At 43.1% G+C, this 24,805-nt stretch overlaps 1 protein-coding gene across 1 annotated transcript in view; it reads right to left on the bottom strand.

The window, feature by feature from the left end:
- LMO1 (LIM domain only 1) overlaps nt 1-7,366 on the bottom strand; it is a 103,056-nt gene extending 95,690 nt beyond the window's left edge. Inside the window, exon 1 of the mRNA XM_033153204.1 lies at nt 7,111-7,366. Coding sequence (XP_033009095.1) covers nt 7,111-7,132 — 22 coding nt within the window. The 5' untranslated portion in view covers nt 7,133-7,366. The remainder of the gene's footprint in view (nt 1-7,110) is intronic.
- Nucleotides 7,367-24,805: the final 17,439 nt, after the last annotated feature.

Genomic DNA, 24,805 nt, shown 5'->3' with positions numbered 1-24,805 from the left:
GCAGCACCACCTGCAGCACCGTTAGCGCTATAACCAGAGAGCACCAACTACGTTGCATTTCTATTAACTTTTGTCGTTTTGATGCTCTCCATTTTCATTACATTGGTTCATTTATTTGATTGAGTGCACCTTTGATATGATGCTCAGTAGGAGAGAAAAAAATATCCTTAATATCTGTACAGTAAACTACCATCTGCATTATTAATTGTATTTAGACACACATGGCCCCCCACCCCCCAAAAACACTCTCCTGCTTACTTTTAAATAACTGGTTGCTTCTAGCAGGTCATAGTCTATCATTCAGAAACACAGTTCTGTTCACTGTAGTAGATAGGAGTTTCAGGGCAGATTCCCCCAATTTCCCTCTCCCACTTTATTGAGATGGTAAAACAACCTCGGGCTGTTGTTGTTTTAATATACAGTGTGAAATAACTTTTTGTAGTCTTACATGTGTGGGTGTGCATGGGTGCTCTTTTACATGCATGGGTTCCCACAAAAAAATGGGTGGTAAGTCATTATGCAAAATACTTTGCCATCTGAATAATGTGACTCTTCCACCCTAATCCTACAGTCATGTTATATTTCTATGTTTGAAAGCCATTCTGGCAGCTTCCTCTGTAAAATCACTTTATTTCTAAAACACACCCTACTTTGACATTTTGACACAACACTGCACACAAACTATAATATTCCTCTCGATATGCTTTAATCTAAAACTTGAACTCTTGGGTACAGGGGAAGGCAGCGAATTGGGAGACCTTCTACTCATGATTTTTCACTAATAACACCTAGATATGATGAAGATGGGGAATCCTTTACTAACTGGTTCTCTCCTGCAATTCATTCTTTCCACATTGTCTCGCTATGATAGTTTACACTGCTGGTGCTGAAACCAAAATCTGAACCGAAACACTTCCTACTTGCGCAAATAAAACGTACTCTCAGAAGAAGCGTTCAGATATTTCTATCACAAGAAATAAGGGTTACACTCATAGGATGAGGTTCTTAAGTACTCAGTGCTAAAGAACAAGTTTCCGACTGCCTTTTTAATCCCAGAAAACATTTCATTCCAGTTTCCGCTATACTTCTCCCTCTACTTTACAACAGATACAAGAGTCATCTTTTAAAAGCACGATAGCAAGCTCAAGCCAGATACCCTTAATACCTATTTTAATTAGATTCCTTATCCTCAACTCAAATGGCTTTGCCTTTCCCCTTCATTTTGAATGCTTAATCCTAACAGTCCTTGAACGTATTTGATGTTAAATAGATCATTTTGCATAGAGAATCATTTCATTCAATACTTAAAACTTCCCTTCTCATTTGGCCACTGCCCATTTGCAGACGAGAATTTTTTTTTTAATGTTATAGCATGAATGCCACAACTGTCAGTGGGATTTTAATGCCACAATCCCAAAGGCACTGCTTTTCAGAAGGCATGCCATTATCATTTCCAGAAATCCTAACTATCCATAGTTTTAGATCTGGTCCTTAAATGCCCTCAGAAAGCATCACTTTTGCAAAATTGAAAAAGTATACACAGCATCTATTTTGTCAGGTTTCGTCCTGTTCGAGGTTCTTTTAAATGAATCATAAAAGCAAATATAATACTTCTCTAACACATTGTAAAACTTTAATAGCTATCAAATTTTAAGTTTATTGAAACAGTGCTTCCCTCTTTATACCACCACAGATTTCTTTCTGCAGTATCATTTAAGAGATATCCAGAGAGAGAGAGAGAGAGAGTTATTACATTTCATGGGAACAGGAGACTTAAATGTCCCATAAGCCCATACCATTATTTTAAACCTCAATTGAAACTCATTGAGAAGCAGTACATCAACACGATTCCATCTATTAATTTTACCCAGTCCATCAACATCTCCTCCTCCATTCTGTTTGGCATCCTCGGTTTCCCCCACCCTAAAATGCTAATAAACTAAAGACAGGATCCAGCCAAACTTAAGCATTTTTAAAATCCCTTTGATCTCAATGGAAGAGTGAAGAGCCTGCTTTAAAATCTCTGCTCCTGAAATCAGTGTGAGTGAAAAGTGCTTAACTTCGGATAAACTGTAGCCTCAAATTATTAACAGAAGCACCTTCAGTTAAATCAAGGTTAGAATGGGTCGTATTATTCTGCACCAAATTGACTCAGTGAGCAGGACTTGAATCCTTTGCAATTCAAAAGCAGTCTATCCATATTGATCCAACTTTGGATCTACACCTGGCACTGAGTTGGTTTGCACAGGCATAGTCACCCAAGAAGGAATAAAGATGAAGAAAATGAAATTCAGTTGTAACCTAGTCCACATGAGTATAACTTGAGTTTCTATACAGAATCTGCTCCTTCAGCCCTAATTTCTGACCTTTGCTTCTGTCCTAAAATAAGATTCCCCATAACTACCTCAATATCACATTCTATTGCATCAATCTAATCACATCAGATCACTCTGGACTTATAGGACGTGATGGTACCTCACTGACACAACTTGACATGGTGCCAGGAGACATCAAATCAAGACTGTGACAGTTTTGTCTTCTTGTCCTTTCACGTATTTGGAATATTATTGAGTCCTATCCCACAGAAATAGACTTTTGCCTGGATGTTAATTAACAAGTTACTTAGGCTATACTAAAAATGAGCATTTGATAAAAACACGGATACAAATCTGACACAAAAAATATCAGATTTGAAACAACAGCAACTGTGCAAACTATATGCTTCCAAAGGTGGGACAGAAAATTTAAAAATAAAATAAATATCAAGCCAGTTCTCCTCTTGTGCTCTAGAACTAGATCTGCAGAGATCTTAGTAATACATAAGAAATCAGTGTACTGCAGTCTTCTCCTAGCTGGAGAACAGCTTTTAAACCATTAGTGTTGCTAGTTTCCTAGAAAAGATTTCAAAAAACAGTTTGTCAAAGGAAAGTGGCCACTCCAAAACCCACTTTGAAGAGAGCAACTCTTATTTCAGAATTTGACTTTATTAGGTTTTTTTAATTGCCGATACTTTATGAGATGAAATGATAATACTGTTAGAGGTAAAGTGACAATTTGACCTTCTGCCCATAAACAAGACTTCCTGAAAGTATCATTAACACAATCTCTCCACCTTAGTTTACAGAGGAATACCAAAGGCCAATAAAAACTTCCACTTCTCTCACTTTTAATGTAGCAATAGGGCATTCCCATTAATGTTTGCAGATTAGCAACAACTGGAGCACAATCAAGAAGAAAGAGAAATATTAGTGTAGAACAGCACGCAAACCCCCAATGGAGGAGGGGGTGGGCAAACCTTCAAGTTTCTTTTCCCAGCTTCTGCCCTTAATTTCTGAGACACATTTCAACAGACGTAAATTTCTCTGCTGGAATAACTTCCTTACAAACAATTCTGAAAAATTTCCCAGGCGCCGCTTCAGTTTGTTACTCTGATCTTCACATCCCTCTCATCAGGGGTTTGTTCCTTAACATTTCTTCTTTTTAAGTGCATCCCATTCTAATTTCCTCTTTACCTTCACTACCATCCCCATTATTTCCTTTTATACAGCCATTCGTGAGAGCTCCTGGAAGGAGGGCTGTTGAGAACTGTCTGGATAATCAATGTTTCTAGTTTCACTTCCTTACACCACCATCATTCCAGCCCCTGAGCTCCTTATGTTTAATGAGTATGTCTGCAATACTTGAAAGAACCCAAATACCCCCATTAGGAAACTCTCCTTAGATCTCAGTCTTTCCTAGTAGCTCACCTGCTTCCCTTACTACCTCTGTGGAGGCAGCATCATGCTGTTTGACCCGTCAATCAGATTTAAACAGATATAGGCTGGAAGGCTCCCTTTGGCAAAAAAAAAAAAAAAGTTAAGGGAGGACAGAATGTCACCCAGCTTATTATTTTAAAGGATCAAGAAAAGAAGACCCATTTTTTTTGTCTAGTAAAACAAAATTTGTAACATTTCAACATCACTCGGATGATTTGGTGCAGTTCACACCATCAAAACCAGAGCAGATGGAATGCAAGTAAAATCCCACAGGAACAAAACAGCAATGAATTAACCTTGCTTAATTATACTGACATTAGTTAACCTCTTACATCTTTGTCTTTAGGGGAATAGACAAGGCGGAGGCTTTTTAAAATTCATATGTAGTTACTATGGGGATTTGACCCAGTCCTAAATGAACTTGTTCATGGATATAGCCATTATTTGTTATGACGGAGGCCTAGGTTTTGATGACTGGGAGGGAAAACCTCAGTTGCTAGAAAACAAGATTTAGACAACAGTGTTTAAGTTTTAGATATCTGCTGGGGGGGGGGGCATGATACCAAAAAAGTTCCAGTTTGGGCATCTACACAACTAGGCATACCTACCCTGAAAACATTTGAGATCTCAGTACTGGGGACAGAAACATATGCCACATTTCTCTTATAGAGATGAAAAGATATTTAATTCCTACCTGGTAATAACAATTTTAAGAGCTTTTAGCAAGAGCAAGAGCTAGGGCTTGATTGATTGATTAATTGATTGATTTACTTTGCCCCACAGCCTTGCTCTATGGCCTTACAAATAGCATATAAAATTTAACTATCATGCATTTTTCAATGTATGACAGCCAAATTCCTCTCCTGATTAGTGCACAGCCATAGGTGGGTTAACCTCTGGAAGTGCACAAAGTTCTGCCTTCTGGTATTAAGGCAGAGTCTTGAAACAGGCACAGGATTGTGCTCCCGCTCCCCCCCCCCCCCAAAAAAAACCGGCCCCAGTTTATATCATTGGTTCTCAGCTTTCATAACTGGGTACATCAGTTAGAGAAGGCAGTGCTTCCATTTTATTAAGCTTTACTCAGAAGATACATCCTTGGAAATGGAAAGTATATGCAAAGCAGGAGGAAGAAACTTTTCTCTTACCATTATGTTCTTGCAGAACACATAAAGGGATGCTACTTTAACAGTATTTTCATGGGGGGGGGGGAGGCTTCATGTCCCAAACTCAAGTCCTCCCATAACTTTATCAAGGCCAACACGTAATTTTACATATAAGGACAGCATTTCTCTTTCATGGCCCTGAGCATCTTTTGATGCTTAAGAATGCAATGCAATGCCCTCTTACATGGAAGTAAGCTCCAACGAAAAAAGCCTTTCCAGCCCTATAACTGACTAACTAAGAAGAAATTATGAGAGAGTGAAACTGTGTTGAAACACTGGTGCTGCAAAGGGAAAGCATCAGTGCTCCCTGGCTAAACTCTGTGAGGGAATATTTATGCACTGATGCTTCAAATGAAAACTCAGAAAAGGTTGCTCATGAATGCGTCATGCAAATATGGTACAGCCCCAGACCCTCTCACATACTAAAAGAACAGTTTCACATATTAGGCTAGGAAACCATGGCAGGGGAGAGGACTCTCCTGCTTGGCCACTGTGAGAACAGGATGCTGGACCAGGTGGGCCAATGGCCTGATTCAGCGCTCTTCTTATGTTCTCATGAGTTTGCAAGAAAATTTCACCCTCAGGCAGGAGCCACATCCAATCTGGTTCTCTGGCACATGTGTCTGCGCTGTACATGGGGTTTTGAACACCTGTTTGTTTACAGTAACACTTGTACATGTTTTAGGTGTACACCTTGAAACCTTAGGTGCACACCTAAAAAACAACAACCCAACACATGTTGAGATGCAGTGATGTCCAATGATGCTGCATTTTGAGAAGTGTACAGTACCAGCAATCTTTTTTCCCCCCAGCTGCAAAAGCAGAAGAGAGATTTGTCTCATAAACTTAAAAGGACGCACTCCCACAAAGTAGGTTTTTCAAAAAAACAAAAAACAAACCACCAAACTTAACAGTAATCCTTGCGCAATAAGCAAGAGAAGCTTTATTAGGTTTGTGCTGACAAATAGTTTTGGTGTTGTTGTTTTTTAAAAAAGCGCAACATATTCTTGGGGGGGGGGACGAAAAATCAAGCTTTGCTCTATGACTTTATTGTGTTGATGCTTTTAAAGTGCAGCTGGGACAAAGGCCGCCTCAGATGGTTGACTCAAAAAAAAAAGTGCTACAGCCAGGTCTGACAGCTAAAACCACTGCTTAAGTAGACGCCACTGTTCTTCACTTATCCTCGCTTGAGTCTCAACACACGCCAACTTCCAGGAGCCTATTTACCCCTTGGGAGAGCTCCCTTCGTCTCTTCAGAGGCGACGTTCCTTCCTCAGCAATTGCCCTTTTCATTAGCTCAATATAGTCTTTTTAACCCTCGCCTTAAACTCCGGCCTTCCCTCGCTACCCCCCAAGTGAGCCCTGCCTGAATTCCCGTCAAGTCTTGACAATAACCACACGCTTCTTCGAAACTTGCACGCAGTTACCACTCCCCTCTTTCCCTCCCTCCCTCCCGCCATCTCCTCTCTACGCACACCTTGTCCCCTCAGCTCGGCCTCAGAAGCGCTCTCTCGAACATTTAAAAGTAACCCCGTTTCCCCCGTGAAAAACACCCGGGAGCCTTTTGGCGAGGCCGTTTAGCCAAGCCGGCTCTCCTCAATAATAGGAGGCGGGGGAGAGAGAGCGAGGCAAGGTGGCGACATTATTTCGCGAGAGGAACTAATGGGTTTTTAAAGGACAGGCGAGCTAATCCGGGGACGGAAGAAGAAAGTGGTAGAAGCAGAAGCAGAAGCAGCAGGCGGGGGGGGGGGGGGGGCGGGACTCGCTTCCCTTCACAACATGACAATTTCGGGGTCCTGTGACGGTCGAGGGGGGAGAGAGACAAGATAGCAGCAGCACCCGCGCAACTCCTAGGAATCCTAGCCCACAAGCAAAGCGAGAGAGAGAAAAGCCGCGAGCAGCTTCTTTGCACAGGCGCCGAGGGGACGGGCCGTGCACTTTGCAGAAATGTCCCTCAGCCAGCCCCCGCGCGCACACGTCGCCCGGAGGCAGCCTCTCTCTCTCTCCCTCTCTCCGCACGGGCGGCTCTGGTGGTGCCTTATTGCCAGCTGAACAGCAGCAGCAGCAGCAAGGAAGGCACGGAGGGTGGAAATGGCAAGCGGGAGCCACGCTCGATCCTCTCCACAGCTTCCCCCCCCCCCCAACCGCTTCTGCTGCTTCTTCTCGCCCACCCCGCCGCACCCGCCACCTACCGTCCTCCTTGTCCAGCACCATTGTGGCGGGGATCGGCTGCCTCCGCCGCTCCGTCTCCGTGGCCGGCTCGCCCTCCAAGCCGCCGGTTCGCTGTTCCTCCGCTCCGTTGGAAAAAGGGCAGGAGGCGGCAGAAGAAGAGGAGCACGCGGGGGAGAGAGAGGAGTGTTTGCAAAGCGGGCCGCCCGGGAGGGGGAATGCGCCCGGCTCGGCGTCCTCCCTTCTTCTTCTTCTTCTTCTTTCCCCCCTCTCCCCCCCACCCCGCCCCGCACTCTCGCCTTTTCTTTCCTCCGCTCTCCCCCAGCCGCCCACCCCACCCACCCCCCTTTTGCACATGCACACCCCGGCCAAGCCGGCTACAGTTGCACGACTTTTAACCCAGATCGCGCTCAGCTAGAATTACAGGCGGCAAACCCCCGAAGAGCCAGCCTGCTCTTGCTCGATCGCTTTCCCCCTCTCTCTAGCTTTCTCTCTCTTTTCCCCAAGGCAGCGGTAGCGGCGGCGGCTGCAACCTCAGAGACACCCACCCTCCTTCTGGGGCTGCAACTCGAATGCCAGTTTGGAAATGGCACGCATCGAGAAGAGGAGGGAGACGAATCGAGGGCGCTCTCTCTCTCTCGCTCTCTCTCCTGCTCGTCCCTTTCCCCGTAACCTCCACGCAGTCGAAATAATAATAATAATAACAATAAGAGCCCCCTAATGATCCTAATGCAAGCGCATGGGATCCTCCGCTAAACCCTCTTTGGCTGTTGCTACTGCAGAGCCGGACAAGCTTCTAAAGTGCTTTTCTCTTGATTTCACTCTAAATCTAAAATTATATTCAAAAGAGGAGCGGCGGCCGGGGGGGGGGGGGAGGCGGAGGAGAGGCTGGAAAGATGCGAGCCTATCGCTGAAGCAAATGCGCTTGCTTGCTGCCCTTTCTCTCAATTTATGTGCCTGCACTCTCTCCTGCTGCTGAATAAATGCACACATTTCCCAGGGACCCTCAGATTCCCCTGTTAATTAAATCAATTCATTATGCTCAGATCTGATTAGCAACCCCCCTTCCCCCCCTCTTTGAATCAATTATTCAATACACAAACATAATTGCCTGTGCCAGAGGTGTCTAAGTATTAGCTTATTTAACTCCAAGGACACTAATTACCCCTAGGGCAAGGGAACTTTTCTCATTAATTCTGACAAAACACAAAAGCACAGTTAAAGTGGGTGTGTGTGCGTGCGTGCATATACGTGCGTGTGAGAGAGAGGGGGGACGGGGGGCAGAGTGTGTGTATAGCTGGGGGAAAGAAGCACCGCTGACACACGTGCTCCAGTATAAATAAGCGCTATTTTCTGCCTACCTATTGCATCCGATTATTCCCCACATCTCTCCCCCCCCCCATGCCTTGCTTAACTTTCTCGAAGTACAGAGAGTTGAATTGCAATGAACTTCGGTGACATGGTTGGGTTGGAAAGCGTTTGCAAGTAATATTTGTTTTTCTTTAGGGTCTAAGGGAGGATTTCAAAATAGTTGTTTATCAGAGCAGACAACTGTGAAAAATCTCTATGCTTTCTGTTACAAAAACCCCCCCGAAAAAGCCGTGAAGGAAATAGCCCTATGAAAGCAACAAATGACACATAATTTAGCATGTAGTGGTAACAGTAGTGAATTGTTTACAATCTGAATTAATGTCAGTGCCCACTATTAATGTACTTGCTTCCCACGTTTACCATATAATGGGCTTGATTTTCCATTAGCAGAAACTAAAGTGCTGAAAAGAGACTAGGCAGAACTAATACAAACTGAAATCAACAATTATAGGCGAGCGCATACACACTCTTTCATCTCCTTTCTCTCTTGCTCCCCATAGTCTATTTTAGATATAGGACTTGGTGCTTGGAAGGCACCTATTTTTTCTTCTTCTTCCTGTAAACTTCAGTCTTTAAAAAGGAGCTGCAATTGTTTCCACTGCTACCCACCTCTTTGCACCCAATTAGGAATTTCCTCATTCTATTGTTACTGTCCCCATTGTGCACAGAAATATGGAAGGTACTCTTTTTGTTTCCTGATGCAGTGCATGAGCTGATCCATTAATCCATTTGGCTATATATATGTATATATAAACCCCTAATATTAACTGCTCATCCCGGGTTTTAGAGCATCTGCCAGCCCTTTAGTTTTCAACTATTGGTTCAGGATGGTTCCTCTTGATGAACCACGTTCAAATTATGGACCACTTAGAAGGAAGGGGGGGCACCCACTAATTGCAGCCATTGCAGCTTAGGTTTTTGTTTTTGGTCCCTGACCCCCAATCCCATATTTTCACATTCACCCATGTCAGGACTTCCATGATTAAACCGGCTCATTTGGCAACTCTGCCCATTATCTTTAAAGCACACCTTGTCCGTATCACTTAAAGCCAAGGAGAAAAAAAGCTGGCAAGATAGTTGCCAAGTGAGCTTAACTGAAGTACACTCATTGCTTTTGCAAGTATAAATATGACTTGGAATATAGCACTGTGTTCCATTAGCTCAGGATGTGTTTCTAGGAGCATGCGGATAAAATGTCTTCAGCTTTGTAACACAACAAACCCTGTTAATTTTCTGGTCTTTAATTTCCAGTGGATGGCATATACTGCACCCACAGGAACTTGACCTGCTTAACTCAATGAATCACATTTTGAAAGAACACAACAGAGCTGGAGAAATACCAAACCGTGGAGAAATCATTTTGCAGCAGGCTCTTTTACAATAGGATAAAACTTGTCGGGTTTGAGCCTTTCCAGGAAACTTTCATTTGGACTGTAGCAATGACTGATCAGTATATAAAAATTCACTCTCCTTCTTTGTGGTTTGCTATAAGCAGTGGTCTTAGTGAGATGCTGTTACCAAAGCTGGGATTTCTTTCATTGTCACAGTGATGTGGAAATGTACTATTGCAAGCTCTAGTATAGGCTGCCAGCCTTCTCCAACCTGGTGCACACGGCACTCCATAACTTTAGGGATACAGTTCCCATCATCCCTGACCATTGGCCATGCTTGTCAAGTGGATGACAGTTATAGTATGAAAGATCAGGAGGGCACCAGTTTGGGGAACCAATCTAGGGCCTAGACTCAAAAGGCAGTGTGGTTGAACACCAGTTGACCATGGTCAATGCTCAGAGATTAGAAGAACTGTAATCCAGCAACAGCTGAAGGGCCAAAGGTTTCTCGCCCTTGTTCTAGGACAGAGTTTTCCAAACTTGGGTTGTCAGCTGTTTTTGGACTACAATTCCCATCATCCCTGGCCACTGGTCCTGCTAGCTAGGGATGATGCAAGTTGTAGTCCAAAACCAGCTGGAGATCCAAGTTTGGGAAACCCTGTCTAGGGAATATGAATAAATGAAGCAACATCATAATGAATTGGACCATGGATCCATCTAGCCCAAGACTTTATACTCTGACGAGCAGTAGCTTTGTTGCGGTCTCAGTCCTGTGATCTAAGATCCATTAAAGGAAGATGTCAAGGACTGAAGCTGGAACCTTATGTACTTAAAGTATGCGTTCTGCTTCTGGGCTATGCCCCTTCCCTAAGGGAGAATTCAAGTTCACAATCTCATGGGCGGAAACATACTCGAAACTACTAGCTGAGTAGTGTTGCATTTAGTCCTGTTCTCAGATATGAATTTGAATTCATCATTCAAGAAGGGGATGCTTAAAACCAATTTAAACTGACTGAAGTCACAAAGGGGCGTGGGGAGAGAATAGCTAAAGCATAAAATGAGGTTATTCTAACAGCTGTAATTACATAATTACATTGCCATTTGAAATGCATACCCTAACCTCTGCACTTTCATTTATAAGGAGTTTTAAATACTCTATCTTGACTGCATTCCAATTTATTGCATTGATGAATGTAAAGATCCCTGCTTTAAGATCCTTCTGTATACTACATGGGTGTACCTTTGTGGTATACTCTGCAAGTTTATGAAATTTTAGTAATAAATTAAGTACCCAAATATCTGTAGGCTTGGGTCTTTCCAAACCACACTCCCAATACAATCATCTTTTAAGTTCATTAAAACAATGGTTTAAAGAGAGGGACAATGAAGTACTTCTGGAAAGGGAATGTCAAAGGGAAAATCTTTGAAACAAGTGAGACAAAACTGGTGGGAAGTGTGAGAACGAGGCAGAGATATTTTGCCCATTCCTAAGGTAGTCCTGATATTTTGGCACTAGAGTATATTTTCATAATCTCTACAGGAACATTATGATAATGCAAGCTGGGGATCTCCAATAAATTTTGCAAGGAGGGGAATTACTAGGAAATCCCTCTTCAATAGCAGAATAGTGCACTGCTAAATTGTAGTAATGTATGGAAGTGAGAGCTGGACCATAAAGAAGACTGATCGCTGAAGAATTGATGCTTTTGAATTATGGTGCTGGAGGAGACTTTTGAAAGTCCCATGGACTGCAAAAAGATCAAACTTATCCATCCTTAAAGAAATCAGCCCTGAGTGGTCACTGGAAGGGCAGATCCTGAAGTTGAGGCTCCAGTACTTTGGCCATCTCATGAGAAGAGAAGACCCCCTGGAAAAGACCCTGATGTTGGGAAAGATGGAGGGCACAAGGAGAAGGATGAGATGGTTGGACAGTGTTCTCAAAGCGACTGGCATGAGTTTGGCCAAACTGCGGGAGGCAGTGGAGGATAGGGGTGCCTGGCGTGCTCTGGTCCATGGGGTCACGAAGAGTCGGACCCGACTGAATGACTGAACAACAACAAAATTGTACTTACAGTACAGTGGTACCTCAGGTTACATATGCTTCAGGTTACATACTCCGCTAACCCAGAAATAACACTTCAGGTTAAGAACTTTGCTTCAGGATAAGAACAGAAATCGTGCTCTGGCAGCGCAGCGGCAGCAGGAGGCCCCATTAGCTAAAGTGGTGCTTCAGGTTAAGAACAACTTCAGGTTAAGAACAGACCTCCAGAATGAATTAAGTTCTTAACCCGAGGTACCACTATAGTCCTATTGAAATTAATGGACACAACTTAGTCATGTTCATAAATTTCAGTGAGTAAGACTTAGTTGACTTACGGTTCCACCCCTAAGATATAGAACTAGTTTCCTGCTCCCCTAGCACTGAACTTCAGTAGTCTATAGTAAAATTGCTTTATCATGTGACTACTAAGGTTCAAAGAAGGGTGAGTATTAAGCAGCTCACCAGGCTACAAACCTGTGTGGGGTATATTCATCTCTACCTCCCTGTAGTATGTATGAGTCAGAAGGAGTCAGCAAGAAGGGTTCACAGAAAGCAATTCAGGAGGCAAAGACTTGGATGCCATATCATGAGTGGTTGGTACAAATGGGCAGTGCCATGTACCTGGTCTCCTGACAGCAGAGGCACTGCCACATACCGGGCAGAAAGTCAGTGTGTGTGTGTGGGGGGGGGGTGTGCATCAGTAGAGCCTATCTGTTACTCTTCACTGACTGCTGCTAGTATGGGTGTCAGGAATCACTGACGATTAGCCCTTGTGGTGAAGCACAGAACTGCAGCTTTTCAGTGAAGAACCTTCCAAGCTCAAGACTAGCTCCACTCACCTGATTGGCCATCTCCTGGGCAGGAAGTAGTGTACGAGTTCTTCCTGTCTAGGTGGCGGTGTTCCCAAACAAGTGGTTTTCTGTCTAGGTCTTTCTGAACAACTGGTGCGCTTCTGGTCTTGCTCTTTGGTTCTGCCTCTTGGTTCACTCTCTGATCCCAATTGCTCTTTGGCCCTGACTCCTGGTTCCCATCTCTGCTGCTCATTGCCCTTAAGCAGTGGAAGAATTTGGGGTGGAAATTGAGGTGTGTGTGATAAATTAGGACTGGAGAAACTGTTTCTTCCGTCCATTTTGTTCATAGGATTTATACTCTGCTTTTCAAGAAGCCCATCCACAGAGTGGCTTACACATTTATTTAAAAAAATACAAATCCAAAATCTATAATAAAACATACAGTCAGCAACAACAATAATAAAGTCAGAAGTAGCATAAAACAACAATAGGAAACCTCCATTTATAACCCCACGTTTAAAGCTGTAGAGAATATACAAGATATACAAGAGAAGAGGGGTGCCTGATCTCTAGAAATTGCTTTCACTAATGTGCAGGTGCCGGGTTCTTGGGCATTCCAGATTTGCTGCACAGCTTAGAGGCATGATCAGAAACCACACCATTATTGTTGTTGTTCAGTCGTTCCGACTCTTCGTGACCCCATGGACCAGAGCACGCCAGGCACGCCTATCCTTCACTGCCTCTCGCAGTTTGGCCAAACTCATGTTGGTAGCTTCGAGAACCACACCATGTTGTTGTTCAGTCGTTCAGTCGTGTCCGACTCTTCGTGACCCCATGGACCAGAGCACGCCAGGCACGCCTATCCTTCAGTGCCTCTCGCAGTTTGGCCAAACTCATGTTAGTAGCTACGAGAACACTGTCCAACCATCTCATCCTCTGTCATCCCCTTCTCCTTGTGCCCTCCATCTTTCCCAACATCAGGGTCTTTTCCAGGGAGTCTTCCCTTCTCATGAGGTGGCCAAAGTACTGGAGCCTCAACTTCAGGATCTGTCCTTCTAGTGAGCACTCAGGGCTGATTTCTTTAAGAATGGATAGGTTTGATCTTCTTGCAGTCCATGGGACTCTCAAGAGTCTCCTCCAGCACCATAATTCAAAAGCATCAATTCTTCGGCCATATTCAGTATTACCACACCATATTCAGTATTACCACACCATATTAAAAGGATACTGTTCCAGATACTGTTATTGGATACATATTAAAAGGATACATATTAAAAGGATACTGTTCCAGATACTGTTATTGTTTGGTAACAGCTTTATTGATTTTTAAAAATATTTCTGTATCCAGTGTACAGAGAAACAAGAAATGTAAACAAACCCCATAATAATAACAAATAAAGGAAATGACAATAGATTATCACAATATCGTGCCTACTATACGCAAACCTTTCAGATGCGGTTCGACTTTATCTCTCATATTCTGACATCTGGCCATGCTGGCTGGAGCTGATGGAAGTTGAAGTTCACAGCATCTGGAGGGCCACAGGTACCCCACTCCCCTGCAGTATGAGAAGACGCAAATTATTCACAGCAAAATGTTGCAGGGCTCCCAGCAGGCTAGAACAGGAATCTGATGCTGTTGTTCAGGGCTCACAAAACTTACATCTTTCTGAGCATCTTCCCCTGTCCTCGAGCTGCATTCTGAAACCTTTGCTTTTGAGGTTTCCAAATCTAGTTGGGTCTGTGATCTAGATATAGGTTGAAGAGTTTTTCTGATAAGATACAAATATACATACAGCCTTCACTGACTGGATGAAGTTAACTCAATTCAAATATCCCTTTCCATTGGAGTAATATTCACATGAATCCAGCCACATAATGTTCTCCTGACTTTATCAATTGTAGCTTCAAATACTGTATATCACACCTCCCACAGCCTTCTGGTGGGTCCCACAACCTCCAACCTTTCAGAGAGCTTGGATGAATTCTGAGTTCAGCTTCAAAGTTATTGCTTGGGCTACAAATGATTCTATCAAATCCCTGACTTTAAAATAGTCTTGTTAAATTCAGAGAAATTTGTGTGCATTATACAAAATGTGGCTCTTTCAGGTGCTCTAAATTTCCAAAACCACATGCTATCTCACCTCAGACTGGAGTGATCTTAGGCAGGTCACAATGTTAGGCAAGTTCCCAAAAGCTATACAGTTCTACACTCACTCAAGTTCCATTGAACTCAATGAGCCTATGTCTGAACAGATGCTTATATGATTGTTCTGCCAGTCCCATCTTTGCACCATGGCATGGGGATGACTTATTTTGTAGGTTTTTCTGTAAGGGAATACTGCAGTAATGGATGTGAAGCACTTCAAACACTCTGAATCTATATAAAAGTGATGCATTATTTCATCTTGTATTTGTGTTTTATGGGCAACACATATTATGGCTAGCACATCAGTGCTGTTTTCATGTTGGAAAACTTTTTCTGAAGTGTTTGCTTTACTATACTGTTCACTGAAAAAGGCAGATTCAGGTGGGGGAAGTAGGGTGGAGAACTGTCTGGGAAAGGGGGAAAACTTTCATATACTACAACCTTTCCAAATAGAAAGCTGCCTCAGACTGAATGAGACCATTGGTCCATGTAGCTCAGAACTGTCTGCAACAGCCATCTCCAAGCTGGTGTCATCCAGATGTTCTGAACTGCAACTCCCATCAGCCCCAGGGATCATGGCCAATGGTCAGGACAGATGAGAATAGTAGTCTGAAACATCTGGAGGGCATCAGGTTTCGGAATGCTGCTCTATACTGGCTAACAGTGATTCTTTGTGATTTCCAGTAGGAGTCTACATGATGTTGGCATACCTCTCAACTGTCCTGGGACCCCCTTTTTTTGCACAAGAGCATGGTGGTCATTTTGGGTGCCCTGATCTCGCCCTAAAAAAAGCGCTTTTCTCGGGGCTGTGATTACCTCCTTATTATCCCCTTTCTTGCAAATGGTGATGGGACCAAAGCTGGCAGAGATTGGCTTGCTGAAGGAAGTCTAGTGAGTTTATGGCAAAGGTGGGAATATCCTAGTAGCTTAGTCACTTGGCTACTAGGCTGCACCAGATCTCCAGTAGCTCTGCCAACTCATCAGAACAAACCGTTGCATTTTTCAGGAACTGTGTAAGGAAAACACTTCATAACACATAACAAGATCTGGTCTCAGTTCAGAAAGAACTTAAGACATGTATAAGTCTGTTTCTCAGTGGGATTTCTGCAGCGCTAAAATACTGTCCTGTATGAGCTGGGACCTGTGTTTTTTTAGCTTACCACCAAAATCTACTGTATTTAATTGCATATGGAATTTGGACATGATCAAGCAAAGTAGGCTTTTCAGCTAAAAATGAAAGAATTCTTAAATCTTTAAGTACAGAGTATTTTTGTTGAATCACTTGTGTCACAGCATTATTTCTGATACTCCAAAAAAAATAAAAACGTGAAGTAGACCCCCGAGAGAATGTGTGTGTCATGCCTCTATGGGAAAAGGTAAAGCACCCCTGGACGGTTAAGTCCAGTCAAAGGCGACTATGGGATGCAGTGCTCATCTTACTTCAGGCTGAGGGAGCTTGCATTTGTCCATAGACATCTTTCCGGATCATGTTGCCAGCATGACAAAAGTGTTTCTGGAGCAGCAGAACATTGTGACGGAAGCCAGAGCACACGGAAACACTATTTACCTTCCTGCCGCAATGGTACTTATTTATCTACTTGCACTGATCTGCTTTCGAACTGCTACCAGTAGGTTGGCAGAAGCTGGGACAGAGCAAAGGGAGCTCACCCCGTTGCAGGGATTTGAACTGCTGACCTTCTGATCAGCATGCTCAAAAGGCTCAGTGGTTTAGACTACAGCACCACCCGTGTCCCTCTTTGACACAAGGCTGGCATACTGGCTCATAGGCTGTGTAATCTATGGTGACCTTCTCTGGGAATTAACAGGTATTAAAGAAAGTACAGATGTGGCTTCAGTACAGCTCCCTGAGTATCTGCATTATGATATTAGAACAAACTTAAACTGTGCTAAGTGATATTCTCAAAATACTCACACATGCACAGGCATGGTAAAATTAACATTGATGGGTCTGCACCAAAGAACATGCTCTGTTAATTTATTCAGTGCCTTAAAACTGTACCCAAATAGTAGTAGTAGTAGTAGCAGCAGCAGTAATAAATCCATGCATATTGGATTGTCTTTTAAATATGCATTCAACAGAAGAAGAGAAGAAGAAGAAGAGTTTGGATTTCATATCCCGCTTATCACTACCCGAAGGAGTCTCAAAGCGGCTAACATTCTCCTTTCCCTTCCTCCCCCACAACAAACACTCTGTGAGGTGAGTGGGGCTGAGAGACTTCAAAGAAGTGTGACTAGCCCAAGGTCACCCAGCAGCTGCATGTGGAGGAGCGGAGACGCGAACCCGGTTCACCAGATTACGAGTCTATCGCTCTTAACTACTACATATCCCTTAGTTGGGTGAAGGAATAAAGAAAATCTTTCCCACCCAATTTGATATATAATGTGAAGTCCCCTGAGATTTATCTCCCGTTTCCACCAAAGTTTTTCTTTTTTTAACCAAGACTTAAAAGGCTGTGTCTCCTCCACACTCTGGGCCAACTAATCAATAGATGTCCCATATAAGGCATGTTCTGGACTCAATACATATTAGGCTGTTTGCCTATTTTTATTTTATTTTTTTAACACCTCATATCCCACCGAATTTTCAAAAGAAAGCCAAGGTGACTAACAAGCCACCAAACATCACAGAGGTATTGAAATATACACTCAGTCCCCATTCCAACCCTAGTCATAAGATCAAAATATGAATGTAAAGCCACAATAGCAAATTCTAAGACAGTCACACCAGAATAAAGCAGGGAAAGAAATGAATCAGCCAAATGTCTTTTTAAAGCCCCATGTTTTTACTAGCAACCTAAAACTGTACAGTGATGGACCTGGTGCCCCTCACTTGGTAAGGAGTTCCACACGGTGCTGCTCCAACAACAACAAAATAAACCATGGTTACCAGCAGCCATTCCTCACAGAGTTGAAGAATCTGGAGCAGAGGGCCTCAGGTGATGGCTGCAGCATGCAGAGAAGAACCTACAGAAGAAGGCGGCCCAGGACTCAAGTCTTTGAGGCTTTAAAGGTTAATGCCACTGTGGCGGTTTGCTCAACCTGCACAGGTCCCCCAGACGTTTAACGGTCTATTGATACCTGCGCTCACCACTTTGTTAATTAACTGCTGCCACCAACCAGTCTGTCTGGTATTTACTTCACTCAGTTCAGTCAAGGAGAATATTGGAACAAAACTGTTTTATTTGAAGTTTGGTACATAAGTATGTGGTTTCTGAATAAACAGTTCTTTCTTGGTTGTGTTCTTGTTAACAACAGTGCCCAACGTTTTCTCCCACCCCTGTTCCTACTCCTTCCCTTGCCACCCTCCTTCCAACCTCTCAATACCCACAACAAGCCCCCAAGACAAAGACAAAGACCAAGACCCTGACAAAAGACAAGCCCCAAAGACCCCCCTTCCTTCCCCGGTAGGGGTTTATATAGCCCACATAACTCCGCCCCCTAAAGGTTCTTACTGGTTATTCCTTTTAACTCCTTCTATGCCATTCTTAAGTTTGGGTGATCGCCACAGCCACCTGTTGGTATTTTTTATTCTAGCCCAGTGCAACCACATACCAGGGAGTACAGGACTTCTTAGGAGCCCAACAGTAGGGAGATTCCACCCACCGCCCCTACCAGAAGGTTCTGGTATCAGGATATAATGAAGAACAATGGATGAGCAGTACACCTTTTGAATTTCTGTAGATATAGTGTAGTTACCCTGATAATTAGGAAGTCATGCATGACCCATATGCTGGCTGTGGACAGAGTACCATTGATGTTTCTTTTTGCTGGATTAAACATCGGGGTCCTGTTGCCAGAATTTAGTTTGAATCTGAAGACATTGGATCCTCTTGATCCATTAGCTACGTTGGGGAGGAAAGAATACACCGCTTGTAACTGCAAGTAGTCACCACTGTTTTCCCCAAACCAAGTATCAGATTTCTTTCCACATCTGGATTTAGAAAATGAGTGCAGAAGGTAGAATAAGAAAAGAGCACTGACACTGGACAGCTGGAAGCTCTGCAATTTGTCAACATCCTACTGGAAGGCTTAGAAAGCTATATGGTGTGTGCCTTGCCAGTGATTCATAATAGACAATAGGTGCACTGAGATGGGGATAACGTTGATTGAAGACTGTGGGGCAAGACATTTAGGATTTAAAAAAAATAATCATGAATTTAGTGTCTTATTTGGAAAGCTTTAGTTTTGCTTGTGCTCCTCTCCTCTCTTTTCAAATGGGAGCTTGCACCAAAAAGCTTGCTATGCATCTGATGGCATCTGAAAGGCACCGATTATCTGAATAGATCAATGCAGTTGGATTGAAGGCCAGAATGGTGCAGAAGGAAGAGTGCTGAAGGTGGAAGACTGCGATGCAATGCAGCTCCGTCACTCAGCCGTGAAGCTCGATGCTTTGGGCAAGGCAGGCACCATTTATCAGTGCTTTGTAGGGTAGTTGTGAAGATTCATGGCATGATGCAACTGGTTCATCCAACCCTGCACCAAATCTCTAGCAACAGTGAAAGTTGGAAGAGGGCTGGGTGAACTTAAAGAGTTTGCACACCACAGTGTACACCCCAGCTTCCTACAAGCCAAGCCCAAATGCCACCAGAGTTTGGCCCTGGCTCATTAAAAGTGTGCCCTAGTGCTATCACTCCCAATCACTGCAGCAGCAATGCCTCCCTTTCCCCCCAAGCTTATCTGGCTGTGGCTTCAGAGAGACCTTTCTGTTTGTTTCCATTCATCTGGAATGCTGACATACGAGTCTCCCAGGCTAGTCCAATCTAAGGATGGTTCAAAAATTCTCTTCATCTGAATTCTCTCCAAATTTTGGAGTTCCGAATGAACTGGATTCAAAGTGGAACCAATGTATAAGGAATTCACAAACGGTTCCTCTTTTATTTTGGCACATGCACTGTGCTGCAGCTTTCTGTTACTTCGATTAATTCATGCATTTTCTCCCCACATTCCTTAACACACGTGTTCAATTGAAAAATGGAGACTTCGCTGTAATTGTACACATAATGGGCGGGGTATAAATAAATAAATAAATAAATAAATAAATAAATAAATAAATAAATAAATAAATAAATAAATTGTTGTTGTTGTAATGAAAAATAAGCTGGTTTTTTGCTTTTTAATTGCAAAATGGTGGGTTAATAAAGACGAGGAAAACCTTCTTGCATCCTGTGCACAAGTATGCTTTGGTGAAATACCGCAAAAAGCAAACTCAATGCAACTGCACATGTGCTTGCACCAAGTTGCTTTTGTGGGATCTTTTGCTAAGGTGCAAGAACTCATGAGTGCACCACACACGAAATAATCTTAATGTGGTTGGAGGATGGATGGCGGCTAACAGATTGAGGTTGAATCCTGACAAGACAGAAGTACTGTTTTTGTGGGACAGGAGGCGGGCAGGGGTGGAGGACTCCCTGGTCCTGAATGGGATAACTGTGCCCCTGAAAGACCAGGTACTCAGCCTTGGAATCATTTTGGACTCACAGCTGTCCATGGAGGCGCAGGTTAATTCTGTGTCCAGGGCAGCTGTCTACCAGCTCCATCTGGTACGCAGGCTGAGACCCTACCTGCCCGCTGACTGTCACGCCAGAGTGGTGCATGCTCTAGTTATCTCTCGCTTGGATTACTGCAATGTGCTCTATGTGAGTCTACCTTTGAAGGTGACCCGGAAACTACAACTAATCCAGAGTCCAGCAGCAAGACTGGTGACTGGTAGCAGCCGTCGAGACCACATAACACCTACATTGAAAGACCTACATTGGCTCCCAGTATTTTTCTGAGCACAATTCAAAGTGTTGGTGCTGACTTTTAAATCCCTAAACGGCCTTGGTCCAGTATACCTGAAGGAGCGTCTCCATCCCCATTGTTCTGCCCAATCACTGAGGTCCAGTGCCGAGGGCCTTCTGGCAGTTCCCTCACTACAAGAAGCCAAGTTACAGGGAACCAGGCAAAGGGCCTTCTCGGTAGTGGCACCCACCCTGTGGAATGCCCTCCCACCAGATGTCAAAGAGAAAAACAACTACCAGACTTTTAGAAGCAGTTACAGGTGGGTAGCCGTGTTGGTCTGCCATAGTCGAAACAAAATAGGAAATTCTTTCCAGTAGCACCTTAGAGACCAACTGAGTTTGTTCTTGGTATGAGCTTTCGTGTGCATGCACACTTCTTCAGATAACATCTGAAGCAGCCCTGTTTAGGGAAGCTTTTAATGTTTAATATATTATTGCATTTAATATTCTCTTGGAAGCTGCCCAGAGTGGACAGGGTATAAATAATAAATTATTATTATTATTATTATTATTATTATTATTATTATTATTATTCTTCAATATTATTTATTCATTTCAAATACCCAAAGGGCTATCACATAGAAGAGGACGAAGGACTTGCTCTTTGTCACCTCAGTGGGTAACTCTGATTTCAATGGAGTTTAGTCATAGGAGAGTAGCTTGTGTTGAACATTCGGACAAACCTTCTAATAGTAAGAGCTGTTAGACAACAGTACCAATAACCTGGCAGTGTGGGAGGACAACTCTCTTTCCATTGGAGGTCATCATCCAGAGACTGGATAGCCGTCTGTTGGCAATGCTTCATCTACGAATCTCCCGTGTTGACCAGAGGCCTTCAGCTTCACGGTTCTTTTCCAAACATTTATCTAGCACTTTTCAGATACATTTCAAAGGTACCTTTCAAAGCAGTTTCAGGAAAGTCATACAAAACATAATTTTTAAAAATTAAAAGCCTCTGCCAGGACAGAGGTTAACTTAATAAGTTAGAGTAAGGAACTGTAACTATTGACCCAATGAAAGAATATAGAACTTCTCGACTTTGCTTAACCCTGGAGCAAATTACGTGTCAGTAGCAAATGTTCGAGAAACACAAAAGTGATGCAAGCCAGCCAAGGAGATTGTGGGTTCCTCTTAATTATATTCTCACTCCTCTTTAATTTTCTTCTTCTCTGTACTGTCTGCTGTTGCGTTAATTGACAGTTCTTCCTTGTTCCCCACCAAAACAGTATCTCCATGAGCTTTCTAGTCCCCCCCCCTTTTTTTCCTTTTCCTTTTTGACTGGTTCAATTTCTTGCTATTAATTCACCACAAGGTCCCAGGGTGGGTCACGGAAATCACATAACGCATTCCAGAAAACCATTAAATAAAACAAATAATTAACACAGCACGATAATTAGAAGTCAGATAACAAAATCCCACCATAAATCAGCAACCTCAACACAATATATAATTAGCAAATCAGTAAAACAAAACCTAGTGGTTTCAAAGGCTTGTGCAAAAAAGGTGTATCTTCAGCTGCTGCCAGAAGGACATAACCATGGTGCAAGATGCTCTTTTGGAAGTAGATAGTTTTAGGGGTAAGGGGCCAGCACCAAGAAGACTCTCTCCCTTGAATCCATCCCTTGTACCTCAGCTCCAGCTGGGTCAACAAAGAGGGCCGCTCCTGAAGCTCTTAAGGCACATGTACTTCTCTTGCTCATCCTCTATTCCAATTCTTCATCCATATTTGCTTTTTGTGGAACCATTACATCCTCTTTAATTTTGTGCTTCCTTGGGATGAAAGGGAGCATAGATTTCTCAGAAGGAAAAGCATGTCGTCACATTTTCCGTATGTATTTATTTTCAACTGTTTATTGCTCTTCATATTTATGCTAAACCATATTAAGAAGAAAAAACCTCAAAGAAGTCCAATGTGTGTGCGTGCATAAAATAAAACCAATCCAGCAGACCATCTGTGAACAACCGTAAACAGTATCAACATTTTGGAAATGCCTGGGCAAACAGAAAAGTTTTGAATGGGCATCAAAGACTCAAAATGGCTGCCTTAATTCATGAAGCAGAACATTCTACAGAGCAGGTGCCATGATGCTACAAGCTCTGCTTCAAGTAGCAATTAAGTGAATCTGTGGACCCTGCAATACCATTGGGATTGGGATCTGATTTTTCTCAGTGAAGAAATGTAGGAGAGAAAGTGCTTTCTTAGGCACCATTATGCCAATACTCATCTGCCCTGTGTGAGGCATTTTCCATGCCACTTATCTGTCTTTTTACTTTTCAGGTTCCAAAGAAGTGATAAACAGACAAAATGGTAGAAATGTTCTCCTCTTTGGTCTCATCCATCCTGCTTTCTCCACTTCACTCTTTTGGAATGGCACTTCACTCTTTTGGAGCCTCCACTTCACTCTTTTGGAATGGCAGGGAAATGGCCAGGAGCTTCACCAGAAAGACTCAGTCGGGACAAGAAGGTGTTTCAAAGTGCATGTCCATCAGTTTCCTACTATAACATCCCCTTTAAACCAAGCATGCCCATAGTTGGGCTGATATCAAATTCGCATTTACAAGAAGTGGAAACATAAATAAAGGGCTTATTTCAAAACACCCACAAAAATAATCTAAACCTTAATAATTCTCTTTAGCATACACTGCTTGATGCACTCAGTGTGAATTTACACTATAAACACCCTTGCAAACTATCTATAGCGCCTTGGAAGTCTCTCCAATTTGCATAAATATACCTCAAATATTTATAGATCACTAGATATAAATGTGCATTTAAAGATGACTACCAAAGTGCATTACAACAGAAAAAAGCTCTTACACATCTTGCAATTAATTCAAATAATTGCACGTTGGCTTATTAAATTACACATTAGATAGATAAAATACGGCTTACCGTCAGTTGTGAGCACTAAAACACTTTTAGAGAGAAGTGCTCCTGCCAAGTAGCCGGTAATAGCAAGGGTGGAGTTGAAATGCTGCTTTAAGATCATGGGACAACCAATATTAGAGTGGATCTTATGGACACAGACGCTTTAAAACAATTTTTCTACTACTGTCAAATATTTCAGCTTGCCTTCCAACGTTTGAAAAGCTACAATACTCTGCACAGAAGGAGTCTGGGGTGATGACGCAGTTGACAAGCCAAATCAGCCAGCTTCTCCCATGAAGAAGAAGAAGAAGAAGAAGAAGAAGAAGAAGAAGAAGAAGAAGAAGAGGAGGAGGAGTTTGGATTTGATATCCCGCTTTTCACTACCCGAAGGAGTCTCAAAGCAGCTAACATTCTCCTTTCCCTTCCTCCCCCACAACAAACACTCTGTGAGGTGAGTGGGGCTGAGAGACTTCAGAGAAGTGTGACTAGCCCAAGGTCACCCAGCAGCTGCATGTGGAGGAGTGGAGACGTGAACCCGGTTCACCAGATTACGAGTCTACCGCACTTAACCACTACACCACACTGGAGTACTTGGTGGCACCAAAGATTTTGTGAAAGTATACTTTCCCACATATAGGTGTAGTGCAGCTCTATAGATCTGACCCCACACAATTTGTCCAAACACTGGAATTTTAAGGCTTTCAAAATGTGAAATATATTGGCAATGATGCAAGATTCAGTTTAAACAGGAACAGACCATGGATGGGATCAAAAGAGACCGTTAGGAGTATGGAAAGTGTTTCTGCAGGCACGTGGTGTAATGGGAATGCAGGAGACCTTTGTGTTGTGAGGAGTTAGCGTTATACAGCAGTTGCTCCTTTTGTGCCCACACCTTTCCTTGGAGTGGGGGGTCTGGGTGTGAGAGAAGCCACTGCTGTACAGCAGTTAGCCAGCCACATTTCATGTGTTCAGGTACCTGCTGATAAAGTGGCTAATACATTATCTATCACTTTGTCATGGGAAGCTCTTGGCAGGGCTTCAAGGTCAGCCACCTGTTAAAGAAGTGCTGGTGTCTAGTCACATAGTCTCTGAGAAGGTTTATGTTTGTAAGATATAAAAGGGGCTTGGAAATTCTCCTCCATTAACCTCTGCATAGACCAAGACCATGGAAGGTGCTACATACTGACGATTACAGGACTCGCATTCAGTGCCGGATTTACGTATAAGCTAAACAAGCTATAGCTTAGGACCCCGCTCCCTTGGGGGCACCCAAAAAATTTAAAGGGAAAAAACCCTGGATGTACATTTCCAAAATATAAGATAAAAAACAAATAAAATAAAACCTACCTACAGCAGCTGTGTTTT

Source organism: Lacerta agilis, chromosome 1, assembly GCF_009819535.1.
Source record: "Lacerta agilis isolate rLacAgi1 chromosome 1, rLacAgi1.pri, whole genome shotgun sequence".
Taxonomy (NCBI): domain Eukaryota; kingdom Metazoa; phylum Chordata; class Lepidosauria; order Squamata; family Lacertidae; genus Lacerta; species Lacerta agilis.
The sequence above is the reverse complement of the archived record's forward strand: the minus strand, read 5'-3'. Positions and strand labels throughout refer to the sequence as shown.